At 38.4% G+C, this 19,987-nt stretch overlaps 1 protein-coding gene across 1 annotated transcript in view; it reads right to left on the reverse strand.

The window, feature by feature from the left end:
• Nucleotides 1-213: 213 nt before the first annotated feature.
• LOC139713600 (anoctamin-7-like) overlaps nucleotides 214-19,987 on the reverse strand; it is a 57,175-nt gene continuing 37,401 nt past the window's right edge. Inside the window, exons 16-22 of the mRNA XM_071625307.1 lie at nucleotides 19,512-19,654; nucleotides 18,098-18,278; nucleotides 17,468-17,597; nucleotides 16,667-16,800; nucleotides 13,020-13,100; nucleotides 12,241-12,497; nucleotides 214-517 (exon numbers count right to left, since the gene is read on the reverse strand). Coding sequence (XP_071481408.1) covers nucleotides 214-517; nucleotides 12,241-12,497; nucleotides 13,020-13,100; nucleotides 16,667-16,800; nucleotides 17,468-17,597; nucleotides 18,098-18,278; nucleotides 19,512-19,654 — 1,230 coding nt within the window. The remainder of the gene's footprint in view (nucleotides 518-12,240; nucleotides 12,498-13,019; nucleotides 13,101-16,666; nucleotides 16,801-17,467; nucleotides 17,598-18,097; nucleotides 18,279-19,511; nucleotides 19,655-19,987) is intronic.

Here is a 19,987-nt window from a genome sequence, read left to right on the forward strand (position 1 = left end):
CATCTTTAATAGCATTGACTTCTTTGACAACAAAATATCTTCTTATGAGCTGTACCAAACACACCATCAAGTGTCCATTAAATGGCAGTAAAGGAAACTATACACCTTTGAAGTACTCTCTGTTACAAATAAATCAGGATGTACATTACGATCATTAATGAATTGCACAGGTAGAACAGGTTAACAAAGGTCTTGAAAACAACGACAGACCAGCTAAAAAGGTCCCGCAAATGTGTGGTTTACAGGAAGTGGGTATGCAACCGGTAGCTCCTGAGACGTGTCGTTAAAGCTGTTCTCTGGAGGGTAACTAGGGTGGAAGCCGTAGTTAGGGGGATAAGCCAGGCCTGGGTTTGCCACAGAGTATATCTGACTGCCCTGTAGAGGGGGTAAGTCGGGGTCAGCAGGTCGCGGCGACTTCACCTTCTTCTTTTTCTTCTTTTTCTTTGTGGGCTCCGGAGGTAAGAGCGGAGGAAGGTCATTGGCTAGGAAGGTGTCTCCATTTTCACCATAACTCAATCTGAAAGAGACAAATGTACAACAACACTTTATCAACAGTGTGCCCTTAAAAAACAAGAAGAAAAATCAACAAAATGGCATGCTAAGATGATATGTACATGTGAAATCATGCCACGAACCACCAAATGATACAATGCTGATTCTAAATGTAGATACTCATGACATAATTAAGTGAGTGGTGAATCCCTGAATGGTAGACACATGAGCACATGAGAATGGAATCAAATTAAACACAACAATCTACATGTGCACTGGTTGGGTTTTGTGTGAGCGAGAGAGAGAGTGAGTCTGATTAAGGTGGGCCAAATGTGATAAAGAGGCTCAGACTATTAAAGGACAAACATTTCTCCCTCACTGCGGCTGGTGCTGCTGCTCCCAACAACAGACTTAAAGGGGAAGTCCGGACGATTATCAGCCGTTTCGTGTGTAAAGAACAATATTTCATGAACCTATTACCCTTTTCCCGACGAGAAAAGACCATCAGATACATTTACTATGATTTTTTTTTAAAATAAGGTAATTCTTCATGTTCGAATCCGTCGCGAGCTGCCCTTCGTACTATCTGTCCCAGGATGCATTGCGCGTGACGTATCGGGCGCAGTTTCCTCAGCTGAGAGCACCGCGAGCGAAGCCCAGCTACGCATCGATCTCCCATTGCACTGCTGACTGCGGGCGGTATCTGCATGCCTGCATAGGTGTGCCTTGTCGGCGCTACTGCAGGAGACCGTACACCGATTTAGGAGTGCTGTTGCCAAACGCTGTATTCCTTTATTCAAATAATCTTCGTTATATATCTATATAAAATCTTCAAAGATTAATGTAAAATAGTTGCAATGCTATAACATTTTCGTTTAAATTGAAATATGTATGTATTATAATACTGCCGTACTTATTAGTGTCCACCCCATCACTTACAATGCATTAGCTGTTGTCGGGCTGTGCAGGCATACATTTACGTCTGCTGCTGCCAAGTGCTATCACAATCGGCGATCGTTTTTTCGACTTCTGAGTGTGAACAATCTGAAATCAGTCTGTCAATGTCAGAATTATTGCCTCTTTTGTTGTCCGAGACTGTTGAAAAGTGTGTCTGACGGTGATAAAATACGACAGTATACATGTAACTTGAACCGAGGAAGAAACGCCAGCGCTAGCTTGGTACCGCCGCCGCGCCGCGCCGCGCCGGTAACTACGACCAGCAGCCCAATACACACAGCGTAATCGGGCTGCGTGTTGTAGCATTCAGGATCATGTAAAGGTAGTATCGTGGATAGATATCAATTTAAAATCGAAATATTTCTTCAATTTGAAGACTTACTAGTAAAGTTGAAGTATTGACAACACCCTAACACTTGACACATCGGCATTTTTTTAATGAAGCAATAGATCATGCCGCGTGCATCCGCTGTGTGGTCAGAGACTGTTGAGCGGTACGCTACTACCCCTTGCTTGGCCCGTATCACCGTTGCTCAAGCAGGGCTCCCCCGAGCCAGCTGACGCTCCAAGCAAAAAGCAATGTGAGGATGAAACGTCACGCTGTCACGTGATCTTTCTCGCCGGCGTACAGAAATCGAACGGTTACGATTCAAAATTAGTGATGCTAAAAAATCGATTGTGGCGAGTTGGGAGGGTCTTTTTCAATGAAACTTAGTCATTATGGTCCTTTATTTATGTAGATTTTGGTTAATTTTTTTCAAAATCGTCCGGACTTCTCCTTTAACTTCAAAAGTCTTTTATTCCAGGTTTGAATTTCAGGATTTGAACGAGTTGCTTTATATGTCCGCTAAATATGAATGCCTGCAGGCAAGCAACCATAGGACCAACAGACTATTTTTCCCTCTGAAGGACTAGGCGCAGGGCATACAGTGCCCTGCCTAAAGGACCAGACCATTGCAGCCAGGAGACTTGAACCAGGAAACTTGGAAAAGAAAGTCTGCCATCTTTATCCACTATTACAGCCCCTCCGGAGGTTGAAATCCATTTCCAATGATTATTTACTGACTCTTTCACTCCTTAAAGGCATAAGTTACCATTTGCAGATGAAACAAACACCCAGCATTAGTGCTTTAAAATAAGTATAGTTCTAAAATGTGAGTTAGGAATAGAAACAACCAATGTAAAACTTTGATTCGGTGAAATCGATGTTAAGTACTGTTAAATATACAATATGTGAGCAATAGTTACAATAAAAATGTTTCCAGACTAAACCGTCTACAGTCACACTTTATTGAGAAAAAAAAAAAATCTCCGTATATTTTAGGCTTTATCGCTAAAATTTCATGATAGGATGTTTTGTGGTACAACAGACCTACATTGTATACATGTGCATTAAATGGCGTATCTTCAAGAAATTTAAATCACTGTTCCCAAAGGTAAACAAGACCTTTAAGCAATTTTACTCGGGGGAAAATCTGTAAGCTAGGCTCACTGTGAATACCACACTTGCAGTGTGGTTAACATCTCAACCAGCTCACTGGTGCAAGTTACACACTCAGACAGTTGTATCCGAAGACTACACAACATGCAGCACCAGCCAATGCAGCTGCTGTACCACATACTGCAACAAACACATAATTGACGAGGACTTCTGGGGCCAGTTTCACAAAACCTGTTATCAGTAACAACTGCCACATTTCTGTGACAAATTTGCTCTCAGCCAATCAGATGCAAGGATTTCAGTAGCCTATAACAGCTATCATAACTTGTTATTGATAACAAGTTTTATGAAACGGGGCCCTGTTCAAGGTATTGTACCTCCAAATACCACAAGATATACAGCAGTCCCTACCATGTCTGTCAATAAACAAATACAGAACTGTACGAACAAATAATTAGACCACTTCTACAGGGATGCCAACTTCTGCTCCCCTCCCCCTTCCGTAGAAAAACAATGCCAACAACAAAAATCTACACAATGAAAAAAAATATACATATCATAAAAGCAATATTACACTTTCCATAATCCATGGATTAAATCTTAACTACCAAGTAAACTCCTGTTATAAGTTTTCTGCATCTGATAGTTGATCTGTCAACATTTCACTGTTCTGTGTCATCTTCACTCCACCTTGTACCAGTATCTAGGAATTCATCATCTCTAAAGGAGGAACTGGTGCAATTCTCACCCCTGTCTTTTTTCTTCTTCTTCATCTTTGAATATTCACAGTGACTGCTGACATCACATCCATGTAAAATATCAAAACAAAATACCAAAACACCTGTCATATCAATAACAACTGTGTATGAGAGAGATGAGGATAGTACTTTGACCTCAGTACGCAGGATTGAATAGACACAAAATGGCCCACCTTAACCAACCAACGCTCTCCTTGTACACTACTCTAAATTTCTGACTCATCTGAAATACAACAGGTGAACAGGTGACACATGATAAACAGACTTTTGATTTTTATGATCATTTGTATATAGGGGTGAACATAAAATATCCATCACTATATGATACCTTACTGGCTGATACACAAAAGTCATGCAAACATGATCACATTACAATGAACACCAATGCCTCCGTACAGCATTCAACAGACATTTTGGCTCCATTTTACATAAAAATAGCTATGATGGCAACTCTTGCTGCAATATAGAGCAAGTGTCATGGTCGTGAGAAGAACCCTACTTCCTGACTGGCTGCTGCTACAAGAAATTGCCATAATATTCCAGCAAGAATTGCTATCAGAACCATCTTTAATGAAATGAGACCCTGATGAATTACATTGGATGGGCATAAATACTGTATATCACATGTCCTGTCCTCCGGGCTATCTACACTGTATATATAATTCTTTTAATCCCATCAGCAACATGTTAATGCCTACTGGAGACAGCACTTTCAGATGTCAGTCCCAAAAGGGTTAATCTGAGTCTACATGTCACTTTCAGTCATAGCCTTTACAGATCTTGCTTTGCAAAAATGTGCCATTTCAAAATTTCTACACACCCACATACAAAGTTAAATACTTGAATGATGGAGTAGCAAAATTTATTTTACAAGGAAATGCACAAAAGCACAAAGCATGAAATGGCAAAAAATTGCTTTGGGAAAGAAAACAAAATATTTTGTAATTACATCATCTGTCAAATCTGTCAAAAGCCTTTTGAAAATGAAGCTGAGTAAAATGCTCTGAAATGAGGTAAGACTAAAACTGCTGACAAAAATGATAATTTTGCTTTTTCTTTTTTTTCTTTTCTTTTTTAAAGAGCAGCTTATTAGCTCAGAAAAGAAAGAAAGAAAAAAATTCCTCATGGTTATATGAAGAAGAAAAAAAAAAGGAATCTGACGATTTAAAGTGGATGCATATTATGGCTGAAGAGAAGTTAAAAAGTTGGCCTGGAAGAGGGAGTGAATATCTTATCATGATCCAAGAAATCAGGTGTCATTCTCATCAATGGTTTTCAAAAGATTGAAGATATACAAAGGAAGGATGAATAATAAGAACGAAACATCTACATGAGACAATACTGTATGAAGAACAATGTCTATTGATATGCGTGTGTATCTACAGTGACAATCAGTAATGGGAGGAAATAGCTCCTTGTTGCAAGTCTTTGGTTTTGTTTTTATATTTTTTCAGGGGTTGAATACAACAGACAGGCATATTCCACTGCTTCATTGATATCTTGAAACTTTTTTACCTGTGTGCTCTATAAATACACTGACAAAATGGTTATCTACTCCTGAAGTGGCCACTATACATCATAGTTTGTTTAGTCAGCACTTCGGGTTATTTTTCTTTTCTCTCTGTCTCTCTCTTGCTCAATCCATCTATTTTGCATATCTAGTTTCATTCCCATGGTTATTATTGATCTCACTTTCTATTTTTGATAAAGTAAAAATGTTGTTAGAAGGTCTACTGTTTTGACAGGGCTTACAAGGCTTATCTCGATGCAACACGTTTCATAGTTGTATCTCCCTCTCATTAGGTTTTGAGCTGTGACTCTGGTTTGGCTCTTTTATCAAATCCTTGACTTGCTCAAAACAACATTAAAGGACAAGTTCACCTTCATATACATGTGGGTTGAGTGAATGTAGCAATATTACTAGAACACATCGGTGAGAGTTTGAGGAAAATCGGACAATTCGTTCAAAAGTTATGAGTTTCTGCTCAGTCACGGCTGGATGAAAAGACTACTATAGCTTGTGATGTCACATGAGTACAACGATATAAAGAAAGAATAAAGAAAATTCAACCTATTTCCATTTTTCTCACATAATGTAAGAACACTCGACTTCTCTCTTTTAGAAGGCTGGGGGAATAATATTACCCTGAACATATGTCAGTAGCAAGTCGAAGAAATGTGCACGTTATTCAAAAAGTGAAGTTTTGTGAAATTCTCTTTTTATTTTCCTTATATCGTTGTACGCATGTGACATCATACACTGTAGTAGTCTTCTCATCCAGCAGCGACTGTGCAGACACTTTAAAAATTCATAACTTTTGAACGGATTGTCCGATTTTCCTCAAACTTTCACTGATGTGTTCTACTAGTATTGCTGCATTCTCTCAATCCTTATGTATATGAAGGTGGACTCGTCTTTTAAGCTGGTCAGACTGGATTCAGACATCCCATTGTTTGTTGTGGAAAGTTGAGAGAATGATAAGATAAAAACATTTTTCTGATTTGAATCCCAGTGATTCTCTCAGGGCAAAAAGCTGCACTAAAATTGATACAGGTCTTTGGAATTAACCCGCTGAGGATGAGTCTCGAGTATACTCAGCCAGGTGTCTATGGGAAATGTGTGTTGCAGCAAACTCAGTCTGTCCTCAACGGGTTAAGAGGAGAAAAAGCTTCAAAGGTAAGTGTTATTTTGTGGAGAAAAGAGAGAGTTAGGCTTGTTTGGAGACTATTTCCTCCCATTTATCTCTACTGGTTAAAACAAAACAATTAAAAGTGCATTAGTACTCTCCCACCAACCAACACAGATGTTAGTTGAAGTCTTCGTCTGATGATAGAGAGGCAGAAAAATTTTGCAGTTGAGTGGTGCTAGAGGGAAGCAGATGCCCATAGAGAAAGTAAAAGGAAAACAAATTAAAAAGGTAAGAACATGAGGAGAATTTTGACTAGAAATAAGGGTGAATAACATTGCCGTAAACAACACAGTATATAAACTGACGAGACTAAAAGAAAAACATATATTTGCGAAACAAATTAAAGCAAGATATCTCTTTTTGCAAATAGTGCAGATTAGGAAAATTTAGAAAGGAATTCAGCATCTGAATGACTTTGACAGCAATACAGTATGGTCAACCATTTCTTTTTGTTTGTTTTTGGCCAATATTAGTCACATGTGATAAACTTTTTGTCAATTTCTAGAGCACGAAATACTTGGCAGACATATGACTTCTATGGCTGCTGAAATAAGATTACAAATTTGTATATGTAAATGGAAATCCGCTGAAAAAAGAGAGCATGAATGAAGTGGAGTGGCATTCACACTGCATGGAATCGATGCCGAACTTATTTATTTATTTTTTTATTTTTTTTTTTTGGGGGGGGGTGGCTAAGGATCAATGGTATACAGCCCTGGACCCTCCCTGTTTTGATGGGAAGAATCTCCAGAGGGAGCTCTTGGAACTTAGTTATGGGTTTTGTTGAGATTTGTTCACTACCCCCCCCCCCCCCCCAAAAAAAAAAAGTACATGTAGTAGTACTGAAGTAGCAATAGTAGTTGTTATAGTTGTTGTTTAAAGAGCAAAAATTATGTGTGTGAATCACCCAGCTCAGTCTATTCCTCCTCCCCTCCCCCTCCCCCCATTCCATAGCCTCTGCACTGTAGGTAATATCATCCATTTTCTAAAGCAAGTTAGCAGGGAGTACAATTTGTGAGAGTTACTGATTGCATTGAACATTCAGGTGACTCCCATTATAACGAAGTCTGTGGGGTCACAAGTTTTCTTCCATTATAAAGCTTCTTTGTTATGTCAGAACAGTAAAGTATGTAAAAATATAAAAATTATAAATCGGGGACTTGAATATCTACTTTGTTGTAATGCAGATTTTGTCATAATCATGTTCTTTGTAACAAGAGTGCACTGTACTTTTTCATTAGATGTAGATGATAAGATGAACAATACGAATTTAGGGCATGACATCCCCTGCAATGTAAGTCAAAAGGCTGACAAGAGTGCTCGTCTCTTACAGACTTCCACAAAATGGTGCCAAAAGAAATAAACTAATCAGACTCAAGAGGACTTTACAAATTGGTTCATCAAAAGTTATTACAACAAAGTGCACTTTAGAAGCGTGCTGGAGTTCAAACCAAAAATAGTCAGAAAAAAAAAGGATGTCAAAGTTAACGGAAGATATTTACCCATTAGTGTTCCTGTTAATTCAATCAAATTCTAGGCACTGATAAATGTGACCGTGCACCTCAAAACGAACATAAAGTCGCACACACTGATTTTGCCTGAGGACTGAAAATAAGTGAAATAGGTCAACCTAGCCGAACTTGACTTTTTCATACATTCTGAAAGAGCGGGTCTTCTTTTACATTATGCTAAAATTTTGTATCATAAAACGGGCAGGAAAGTGTGTTTTTTAGCAGTTTATCTCGAACATTTTTGGTAGAAGAGTGTGATTAGGTGTGTCTTTAGAATCCCTTTTTCATTTTTGAACTAGAAATGTCGCTATGGCGACTGGTATGCCTCCGCCATAATGCATGATTCTCCTAATAGGTCTAGATAGTACATGTGGACAATGTGTGAGTACATTTTCTCAAAATTGGCAAAATAATAAAATGACAAGTATGTCATGAATGTGTTGAATGTTCACCTTCCTTGACCTACGTTTAATTGGATGAATAGGAGAGCATGTATTTGGGATTTAAGGACTTTAACTTGACTTCGACCCATTCATACGTTAAATGCATTGAGTAATTTTCAACAAAGTGCAATTTCTGTATTGAATAGTAAATTGTTGCCATTTTCATCTGGCCTTTGACCCTAAAATTCATAAGATAATCACTGTCAGGCAGAACATGCATAAATATGTAGTATGTTTCAAGATAACTTGAGCCACTTCCGAGATATGGAGGAAAAATTTAGTTCAGCACTTTCACTAGATCTTTGACCTTTTGACCTTTCAGGCAAAAACAAAAGAAAAAAACTTTCAGAGAATCTCTATTAGGTTATACATGCATACACCAAGTGTAAAAAAATTCCTGCTGGCATTGCGTAAACATGAGGGAAATAGTAAAATTTTGAAGTATTGCCCTTGACCTTTGACCCCATGAACCCTAAATTCTCTAGATAATCACTGCCAGTCAGTACATACTATGTTCCATGAAGATACCTTGAACAATTTCCAAGGTACAGAGAAAAAGGTGAAGTTTTAATATTTTTACTTGACCTTTTGACCTTTGACCTTTGACCTCATGACCCAAACTTTCACCAGAAAATCTTAATCGGGTAATACATGTATACACTAAGTTACAAGAAAATATCTTCAGGCATTGCATAGATATGGTGGAAATAGTGAAATTTTATGTATTTGACCTTGACCTTTTGACCTTTAACCTTTGACCTCGTGACCCAAACTTTCACCAGAGAATCTTAATCGGGTAATACATGTATACACTAAGTTTCAAGACAATATCTTCAGGCATTGCATAGATATGGTGGAAATAGTGAAATTTTATGTATTTGACCTTGACCTTTTGACCTTTGACCTTGAGCACATGCACCCAAAAGTTGATAGGCACAAGTTCACCCCCTAATACACATACATGCCAAGTTTCATTAAGATACCTCAAAAGGTTTTGATAGTTACCCTGTCCACAAAAATCATTACAGACGGACGGAAGGACGGACGGACGGACGGAAGGACGGACGGACGGACAACCCGAAAACATAATGCCTCCGGCACCACTTCGTGGCGGAGGCATAAAAACCTTGTCCACACTCTTCACTTTCAACTCTAGTAACTTTTGAAAGGATAGTGCTACTGCTTTGGAAGTTGGCATTAATTATGGACAGAATGTGTTAATGAGGCATGCTTAATTTCAATTTAATCTGATAATCCTTTCATTGTTGTTACTCTGGTGGTTTACTTCCTGTTTTTTTGTCCCATTCATCGCACAGCCAGCACGGTTTGGTAAAGATTAAGCGTGTGAATAGACACTGTACTTCAGAGCCTCTTTTCTCAGTTCACACTTTTCCTGAGTTTGTGCTTTCTTTCCAATATTTAGATAGGTTAGGAGAGTCCATTTGATATGAGTTATACATCATTTTAAAGCTTAAAGTCTGCTCTTTCAGAATGGGTCTTAACTAAAAATTCATGTCTGGCGACTTTTTGTTTGTTTTGAGGTGCAGAGTCACAAATAATGAGTATTACAACAGCCAACAACTTTGTTCCCTACTTTCAAAAACTGTACTCTGGAAAGATCTGTCAATGTGATTTACTGTCATTAATGGTGGGTCATTGAATATTTTACTTCCTTTATCTTTCAGGTCAACAAAAGAGTTCATGAAAGCAAAATATTTGTGTGTCTGAATAATCATGACATGTGCCCCATCAGATCACTATTACTCATAGCCCAATTTCTCCACTACAGATGAGAAATTTTCAAATCATAATTTGTTGTGTCAGCATTAATGAGAGAAAAAAAAATTGTACTAAAAGACATTGAATACTTCTAAAGAAATGCATATTATGAGATTATGCAAGGAAAAGTAAGATGTGCAGAAAAGAATAGCATGCTGTAAAGGCCTACAGATGATGTCAAATGTGCATGCTTGCAAGTTTTAAAGCCAGCATGTTTCTGAAGCTACAACTGATGAGAGAGAAAGTGAGCTTTGAGGTTAAAAGTGATTGAGAGTGTGATATTTGGATATGTTTAAAGTTACTTTCTCATCATGACTTAGAATGCACTTCTCATGACACTTATCAAGTTTGAGTGGCCTCTGCCGATATAGTCTTTTCACCAAACCCAATAATGTGATTGTAATTCCCTAAAGGCAAGATGCAGAAATATTAAGAAACAAAGACAGTAATGAAAAAACCAATGTTGTTCCCAAGTGAAATGGATTACTGCCTTACACTACAAATACTATCGCAATATTTAGATTATATTAAGTTTTGGAGTAATGGAATTCCTACAGATGTTTAGGTTACTCTATTTTGAGATAGACAGTTGGTTATCAAATTTATACACTCACCACATACACAAACACAAATATTCCCTAAATGTTTCGCCAACTGAAACTTTGTGTTCGGTTGTGTGTGTTGTGAGAAGTATCAAATATCCCAAAGCTACTTTGTAACATGAAAATTATGGAAACTGCGATAAAACAAATGCAGAAAGGCAAAAAAAAAAAAAATGTAACCACTTCATGCATTCTTAAGTTTCCTCTCTGAAGTGAAGTACACTTGTATCTTAACTGCACTTGATTAATGACATGACCTAGTAGCAGATTCAGTAGAAATGGGTAGCAAGTCAACTGAATCTTGAAGGTAAACATTTGCTACTGGATCCGCAAGATACATGTTTTTCAACATAGAGAGTGAAAATTACTGTATGTAGTGTGCTTTTAGAAACAGAGAAAAGACAGAAGCGTACGTTGGGTATGTATAAAGAACTGGTTACTATTTGCTCAACATTTACTGCTCTGAAATTGGCTTATCAAACATACCGCATATGCAACTACAGATCGGTTTTGCACTTATAAAGTCTTCATATTGATGAAATTCTTGCATCGAGTTGTTTTGATTGCAGCTGAGTGAAAAATTGCCCTACACCAACATAAATAAGCACTGAATTGATTAGTAATTGACAAAATGCCCAACATCGATGTGAATACGCACTGAATTGATCATTATTTTCACTAATCAATTTAGTGCTCATGTACACCAATGTACATGTATGACAATTTGCCGATCAGTAGCAATAAAAACAACTTGATGCAAGAATTTCATCAATTTGAATAACTATGCAGTTCCAGCACTGGCTGTAGGGTGGAAGCTCGGTGGTCTAGTGGATAAGACCCCGGTCCAGTAATCAGGAGGTCGTAGGTTCAAATCCTGTTTGAATATGTATGCCCATGATTTTTTTTTTGTCACGGCTACCACTAAAAACACTGATACATTCAGTGCTTCTTTACGTTGATGAAGGGCAATTTGTTTTGTTAATCAGTTGCAGTAAAATTCAAATTGTCTCCCTGTTTCTAAGTTTGCAGGGGTCATTCGAGTAGGATGCTCATTCAATTTATACAAGGTTTAGTGTTTTAAAGATTAATCTCATTTCTGTTAGCCACTTTCCAGTCTGTTTCAAAATCAGAGCAACAAAGTTTGAAAAGCCAGGATTAGGAAAACATGCACCAAATACAAACAGAGAAGAATGGATGAAAGTTGACAAAGTTCCTCAAAATGCCACAACATAAACAGAACAGAACATTGACAACAGAACAAGAGACTTCTAGCAGAGTACAAGGCATAGATTTCTTCATGACTACTTGGCATCATGGAAGAATTCAAAACAATTATAGCATTCTAAGACTAGCAGTAAGCTGAATTGATGGAATATAAATGTATACTGACAATGAGCTAAAAATGTCACAAAAAGGCATAGGGCATGCCAGAATAACAGAGACTGATACAATATATGCCACCACATGGACTGTTTTCCAACCACCAAACTGAGCGAAAATGAATGACAAAAGCAAAAGATGCAAATGAGAGCAAATTTTGTAATATTTCCAGAGGTGGCGTGCATACTCAGTCTTGTTTGCCGTGGTATCGTTCTCTTTCTGAAACGTGTCCTCAATGTTGCTCGCGACAGCGGACGGCTCGTAGCCGCTCAGACTGTCTTCCTGCGAGAGGTCGTCAGTGGCAAATCCCTGGAGGTGACCATTAAAGAAATTGAGGCTGCGGAAACCCGCCTCATCGGGGACCAATCTGGTCATGAGCTCCTTACTTTTCATCGGCGGCAGATTTTCGGCATCCTCCAGGATCTTGGCAACTTGGAATTTCTCCTGTAAGCATGACAAAGAAAGAATAAATAGAGAATGCAGTGGATGTAAAGATTTGTCTATGCATGCAAACTGTAAACAAATTTCCTAAGTGGACAATAAGACAGAATTGAATTGAATTAAATTAAATATACAAAATATGCATTGGTTCTATGAATTGCCTCAATTGAATTTCAAAGTCAGTCCAGCAAATTATGAATTTACCTTTGTATGGGATGTTGACAAACAAACACATAAAACCACAATGATTGACAATAACCCAACCACAAAAAAAGTTTCCTTTTTTTTTTCTTCTTTTTACATTAGTAATTTCGAAAACCTGGATATGAAGTCTGGTTTCCATTAAAAAAATGGATAAATAAAGGAAAATGCAAAGTAATCTTAGAATACTCAAATCACCAATACAAAGTACATTAAAGTTTTGCAAAGCAATATTTTGAAAGTAGGATCGTTTGGTCTGTGTTTACAATCTCAAGCTCTCTCTTGTCTCTCTTCCTTCATAAGAACATGTCACATTTGTCTTACCCTCCTCATGGCGAGACGAATGTCAGACGGCACATCAGGGATCAGGTACATGATGAAGAATTTCACCGCGAATACAATGTGCTGGTGAAGAGAATATTGACAAAATATCAGAGATGATGGCAAGATTATGTGAAGAATGCATTACTTTGATTTCTTTTCATTTTTCCTGATCACTTTTTAATGCCATGTCTCCATGAGTCCAATGATTCACATTTTTCCTTCTGATTGAAAGAGACTCTTACAGTGCTATGACCTTAATACAAAAGAATTTGCATTTCCCATTCTTCTTTTCATGATCTTTATTACCTCCACCAAGGAAGGAAGAGGTGAAGTGATCATTTCGTTCATGATCCAGGAATTTTCATGGATTTTTGAAGGATTTTTCATTTTTACCCACGCCGATGAAAATCGGCAGGGGGTTATGTAAAGGGTTCCGTATGTTTGTTTGTTTGTTTGTTTGTTTGTTTGTTTTTTTGTTTGTTTTTTTGTTTGTTTGTTTGTTTGTTTGTTTGTTTGTTTGTTTGTATGTTTGTTTGTTTGTTTGTTTGTTTGTTTGTTTGTTTGTTTGTGTACAAGATAACAAGAGAACGGGTAAACGGATTTGCACGAAATGTTCAGGGAATGTTTGGATATTGACAGGAAAGAATCGATTAGATTTTGGTGATAATCGGTTGACCCTTGCAAATTCTGTGTGACCTTGAAGTTTTGACCCCATGGTATATTGACCATTCCGAAAATTTCCTGTTTCTCACTTTGCGATTTTCCGCTACCATACGAAGACATAAACTCCCCAACGATCCGACTTCGCTGCTCAAATGTTCGTAAGAATTCCGAAATTTACGTTTAGGCCTATTTGAGGGACTATGTCCTTCTAGATTTATGAAAGTTCGTTCTCCGTCATCACAAACTGGCCCGTATTTTGATGATTTTTCAAATTAACATTGATTGTTTTTTTCGTTGGAGGAGCATTTTGCTCGGTCGCAGTCACACTGCACGATATGCGCGCTCAATGTCAATGCGTGTGCAAGGCCGCTGAAAATGCATCGCGCTCTACACTGTTGGTGCAAAATTGCACCGGGGACGTTGCGGCGCTCGTTGGTGGCCGAATACTGGTGCAGTAGACATTTGCATTCAACCCTTGCATTGAATAATTCCCGTAGACACTAATCATAGGGGTAATTGCCTAGGGGGTACGTAAATTTTGTTTTTCTTTTTTGCTTTTGTGGATACCATCAAAGATCGTACACTCATACGACCTTTGATATTTGATGATTTTTCAAATTAACATTGATTGTTTTTTTCGTTGGAGGAGCATTTTGCTCGGTCGCAGTCACACTGCACGATATGCGTGCTCAATGTCAATGCGTGTGCAAGGCCGCTGAAAATGCATCGCGCTCTACACTGTTGGTGCAAAATTGCACCGGGGACGTTGCGGCGCTCGTTGGTGGCCGAATACTGGTGCAGTAGACATTTGCATTCAACCCTTGCATTGAATAATTCCCGTAGACACTAATCATAGGGGTAATTGCCTAGGGGGTACGTAAATTTTGTTTTTCTTTTTTGCTTTTGTGGATACCATCAAAGATCGTACACTCATACGACCTTTGATATCATCACACTCTCGGCTTGCTATAATCAAAATATCCCGCAAGAAAACGGCGTATTTCTCGATTTTTAGCGCTTTTTCCGCGACCCGTCGCGTAGACAATACTCTTAAAACTGGACTTAATTCGCGCGCGCTTGGAAAAGTTCCGATTCTGCACTTTTGACGGTGGAATTTGGGATTTTCGATGGATTTTTGGAGGAGACTTAAGGACTTTCCTGTACGTGAATGAGTGTTAATACCGTATGTGTAATTATGTGATTTGCGTGTGATGTGACTGTAGAACCAAAGATCGTACACTTCAGTGTACGATCTTTGGTAGAACTCACTGGCTGGTGATAAAGCACACTGGCAATTAAGTGGCCGAATTCTGGTAGATGACCGAATGCACATTATGTTTACCCCGACTTTGTACTTAGGCGTGGGTCTGCCGCCTTTGACGGCCCCTCTCTAGTTTGGCATAGGGTCAACAAACTTGGGGTTCAAGCTGTGCGTACCAGAGGTTTACATACCTGCACTAAAGTGCGTGCTCTGCTCGGGCAAGGTGCCATGCAATGACGTAAACAAAAGGCTTTTATTTTGGGAAATTGCACGAGTTGCTGGCTTGGCGGAGGTTTGTGCTCTCTGAGTGCTTTCCTAGTTACCATTCTAGTTATTACTACTACAGCTATTACTACTACAGCTATTATTATCATCGTCATCATTAAAGGGACTGTACAGTACTTGTTGACGTGGGGATTCATGTTTGAACATTCCTAAGTGAGATCATGAGAAACCTCTTATGAAATATGAAAGAGCATGTAATTTTAAGAAGTATTCGAACGTTTATTTGATGAAAATTGGTTTTCAAATGGCTGAGATATCCAAAAAAGTGATAAAATATGATAAAAGGCGACAGGTCACGCCTTTTAGGATCTCTTTGTTTCACCTTGTTTTTGGATATCTCGGCCATTTCAAAACCGATTTTCATCAAATAAACTTTTGATACCCCTTAGAATTGCATGCTCTTTGACATCTCATAGTGTAGTTTCTGAATATCTCGCAAAACATTATAAGCTAAAACCTCACCTCAACCAGAACTGTTCACACCCTTTAATGTCATTAACATTATTTGACCTTCCTTTTCTCCTCTCCCATTCCCCATCTACATTGTATACCGAGTACATCACACACATCTTTACACAACTTATTTCTAAACAGCTCATCAAACCTAACAACTGGGACATTTAACTATGGCTTCATGGTTACATTTTCTATTTTTTCATTTGGCTGTAGGTTGGTATAGTCAAGGCAGATGTCAAACTGGAGGGGGAAAAAACAGAAGAGGATTGTAAAGACGATTTCTAGTTTCTCCCACAGCTTGGTCACCACTGGTGAGGAACATGATATTGTGAAAGCTGCCGCTACGGAAGAAAGTAAAAGACGAGATCCTGCATGCTGGTTCCACAGGGCTTAGGATTGACTTTAACTTTTCATTACAATCCTTTTAATTCTCATCTGGGAACTGTCTTCCTAATCTTCAATTTATGTTTGTTATTCCCAAGTATACTCCGGGAGGTGTCTATGGGAAATGCATGTTCCAGCAAAAGCGGCTAATCTTCAACCGGTTAAAGGTACTGTTTACCACTGGCATCAGTGATTTAAAAAATGTTTGAGTTATCATATTTGATGCATATGTGTAGGTCAGTGTATCACAAAACATCCTACCATATAAAAAATTTGCAATAAAGCCTAAAATATACGGAAATATCACTATTTTTCTTACTAAACTATAACTGTAGACGGTTTAGACTAGAAACAATTTTTATCATAACCATTGTTCACATTTTTTAGATTTAACAATACTTAACATCGATAATACTGATTATCTTTTTTACACTGGTTGTTTCTATTGCTGACTCACATTTTGGAACTATTTTGAAGCACTAGAGCTGGGCTTTTGTTTCATCTGCAAATAGTAAACAATACCTTGACATGTAACTTGGTTACAGCAGACCTTGGTTGGTACTGCAAAGGGGCTGTGCATGAAATTCTCTCTTCTCACCTCAAAGCCAATGACAATCCAGAGCTTTTCCGCATTGCTGTACTTCTTCCCCCACTGTGCGGTGAAGGCGATCAGAAAACCATTGGAAACCACTCCGGCAAAGTTAATGAAATCCAGAATGGAAAACCACATGCCTGCCAAGGACGCAAGGATTAAAATAGGTTAAAATAGTGTTCCATCTAACAGGCATTCACCTCTTGCCTCCAAATGTCATTCTAGCTCACGATAACATCAAATCTATCACTACAAACTTTAGAAAAAAAAAAAAACATCAAACATACATTATTGATAAACATGCAGGTAAGATACATTTCTGAGAAGATACATAAAAAAAGGGGAGATATGCAACATAATATGAAAGCAACTCTTTGTCCTTGTCAAATGGTACAAGGTTGACCAGAGCCAAAGGGGCAGTGAATAAATGAACGGTCAAATTTTTTTCATATGTGTACGTTGATTTCCCTTGCTTTATCTTTCTCTCTTTTTGTTTCTGTAGTTATTCTATTGTTAAACATTCACTTTCTCTATCTTTTTTGTTCTTCAAACATAGCACTGCTAGTAAGGGAGGAAGAAAGAAAAATAATATCAAATAGCAGGACAATTTGTTTATATTTCAGTTAAATGGCAACAGAATTTTAATGAGACAGCTAACAAGATTAAATCACAAACATTACAGTGTGACAGCTAGTAGTGTACTATGCTAAGGAAGATCCAGTCTTCTCTCTCCTAAATTTAATTGGGGTATTAAACACATTACAATGCACATTCTCTAATTTGACTTTCTGTATATTTGGACTGTACCTATATTGGAGGCGATAAAGGCGATTGGACGGCGGTTGAACCAAACCAGTCGTTTGCCGTCCACTCGGATGTCGATGAGGAGGATGGTGATGGCTATCAAGGGAGCGATGGGCAGTGCGGCCGAGAACAACTGATGGGAGGGAAAGAGAGAAGAAGACCACTGGTCACTGCTGACCACAGTCACACAACTCTTCCATTATATGAGGCCCTATAGACAGCATTGTTGAGAACAACCTATCCAGTGTTTTGTGGCAGAAACAGCTTTTTAGTCTGGTACACATATACATAAAGTACTTGAAACACTGTTTCAGGTTGTCTTTATAGAGCAGAGACTAAGAGAATTTTAAGGATGCTCCTCATCCCCCCATCATGTGTTTATCACACAAACAACATCTCGATATCTTTGAGTTTTTGTGTGTGTTTTAGGTCGAATGTAAAATGGCAACATTACAAGCAACAACTCCAATGAACGTGAAAAAGAAATATGCACAAATTTCTCTTTCTGGACCAAACAGGAAAGATTAAACCAGATAACAAGTTTTACCTTTACAGTAACCCTTGCAGTACTGGACACGGATCGTAAGACTTGGCTTGTAACTTGCTAGACATGTGAAGGGTTAAGGCACTCACCATTAGGAAGCCATAGAGGATGACCTTCTCATTGTATTCCGACAGGGTGAGATCTCCCACCGGTGGTTTATTTCTCTCCTTCATTAGGTACTGGGCGTGGGCACTCATCTGTTCCGTGTCCAGGTCACCGACCTTTCCCTTCCCACAGCAATTTGCCTTCTTCAGCTTCCGCAGCACAAACCTGCATTGTGTAGGAAATGGTCTCTTAGGTTAAGTCCTATTGATGAATATCGCTGTACTCTACCAGTGGATAAGGGACGGTGCATCATCTGCCAAATGTGTTATCTGCATCATTAGTATACTGCCGCAAAAATTGTTCATCATATAATTCTGACAATTTACCAATGCTTTTGATTCTGTAATATGTCACACAAAGAATGACAGGTCTGCTTTAAACCCATTATGATAGGAGGCAATAGCCATTAATGTCTTTGAGATAAATGCTTGTGAGACAAGAAAAGTAGCACTAAGAATAGCAATAACCATGGCATGGTAAGACATGGATTGATTTGAGGCAAGTTCGATTGTATCACATTGATACACACATAACTAAAATTTGGCATATGAAAACAAGCGTAAACATTATGACACATTAATACCGGTATATGAGGTTAACTAATAATAGGCTTATAAAGAGTTATGTCAATCAACAATTGCTTGACAAGCTTGGCTTTTGTACACGACAAATATCCTTCCACCCGTAGGTCATACAATTGAGCTTAAAACGCATATGTCTGCCTCAATGTTTATCCCCCAAACTCTTGCAAAGACAGACAAAAAGGAGATGATGTTGGGGGCCAGTAGCCTTGTTGTATTGTGATACTGTATATGCTGTTATTTTCGCATACAGATATTTTCGCGTATGAGGAGGTCATAGACATTTTCGCGAGATGTAGGTTTCGCCCTACCCTATGCACTTCTACCCGACCGCATAAAGACATTTTTGCGTGTTGTTGAATTCGCGATCCAACTGTGATTTGCGAAATTCGCAAAAAATTAAAGGGGATGGCTAGTAACCGATCAGTGGGAATCAGTGGGAATGCTGAGGGATGATTGTTCCAATCCTTGTGGGATTCATTTAAGTGTACATTATATATCTACTGTTGTGTGAAAATTATTTGCTTCAGAACGGTCTCATATTCAAGTAATGTGCAGATTAATGCCCCGTCACTGACCAGGGACGCTTACCTGGAAACATTAAACTACACATTACTTGAATATGAGACCATTCTGAAGCAAATAATTTTCACACAAGAATAGATATATAATGTACTCTTAAATGAATCCCACAAGGATTGGAACAATCATCCCTCAGCATTCCCACTGATTCCCACTGATCAGTTACTAGCCATCCCCTTTAAACCCTCGTGAAAATAACAGCTTATACAGTAGTTAGGCATCAGAAGGGACTCACGGAAGGATGATGTCTTTGATGAACTTGGGGAACGGCTTGATGAGCATGAGCACAAAGACTTGTAGAGACAGCATGGACATACAGTTATTGTCCGTGCAGGAGTCCTTCAAGCCGTCAATACCCAGGAAGGAGGAACTGGATTGCTGGAGGTCGACAGAGCAAAGTTCAAAGGTCACATTCGGATACAAAACCATAATTGTCTATCTGACACAACAGAAGACAGTGTGATACTGTGGGACAAACTTCAGAAGTCATAAGTACATAAATCAATCAGCCACTAATTTCCAACAGTTCAATTGTGAAAAATAGGAGGAAATTAAGTTTTTTTGTTATTTTTTTTTAAAAACCATCATCTCAAAATGTTGTTCAAATTGTGTACAAGCAAGTGATATTGGTCATGGCAGGATTGAAAACCTTTAAGACAAATCAAATCATACAAAATGTTTTACATCTGTTAATGCAAACACTTATTCATA

The sequence above is a fragment of the Diadema antillarum genome, unplaced genomic scaffold (assembly GCF_040938485.1).
Source record: "Diadema antillarum isolate AM-2024a unplaced genomic scaffold, OU_Dant_1.0 seq00002011_RagTag, whole genome shotgun sequence".
Lineage (NCBI taxonomy): Eukaryota > Metazoa > Echinodermata > Echinoidea > Diadematoida > Diadematidae > Diadema > Diadema antillarum.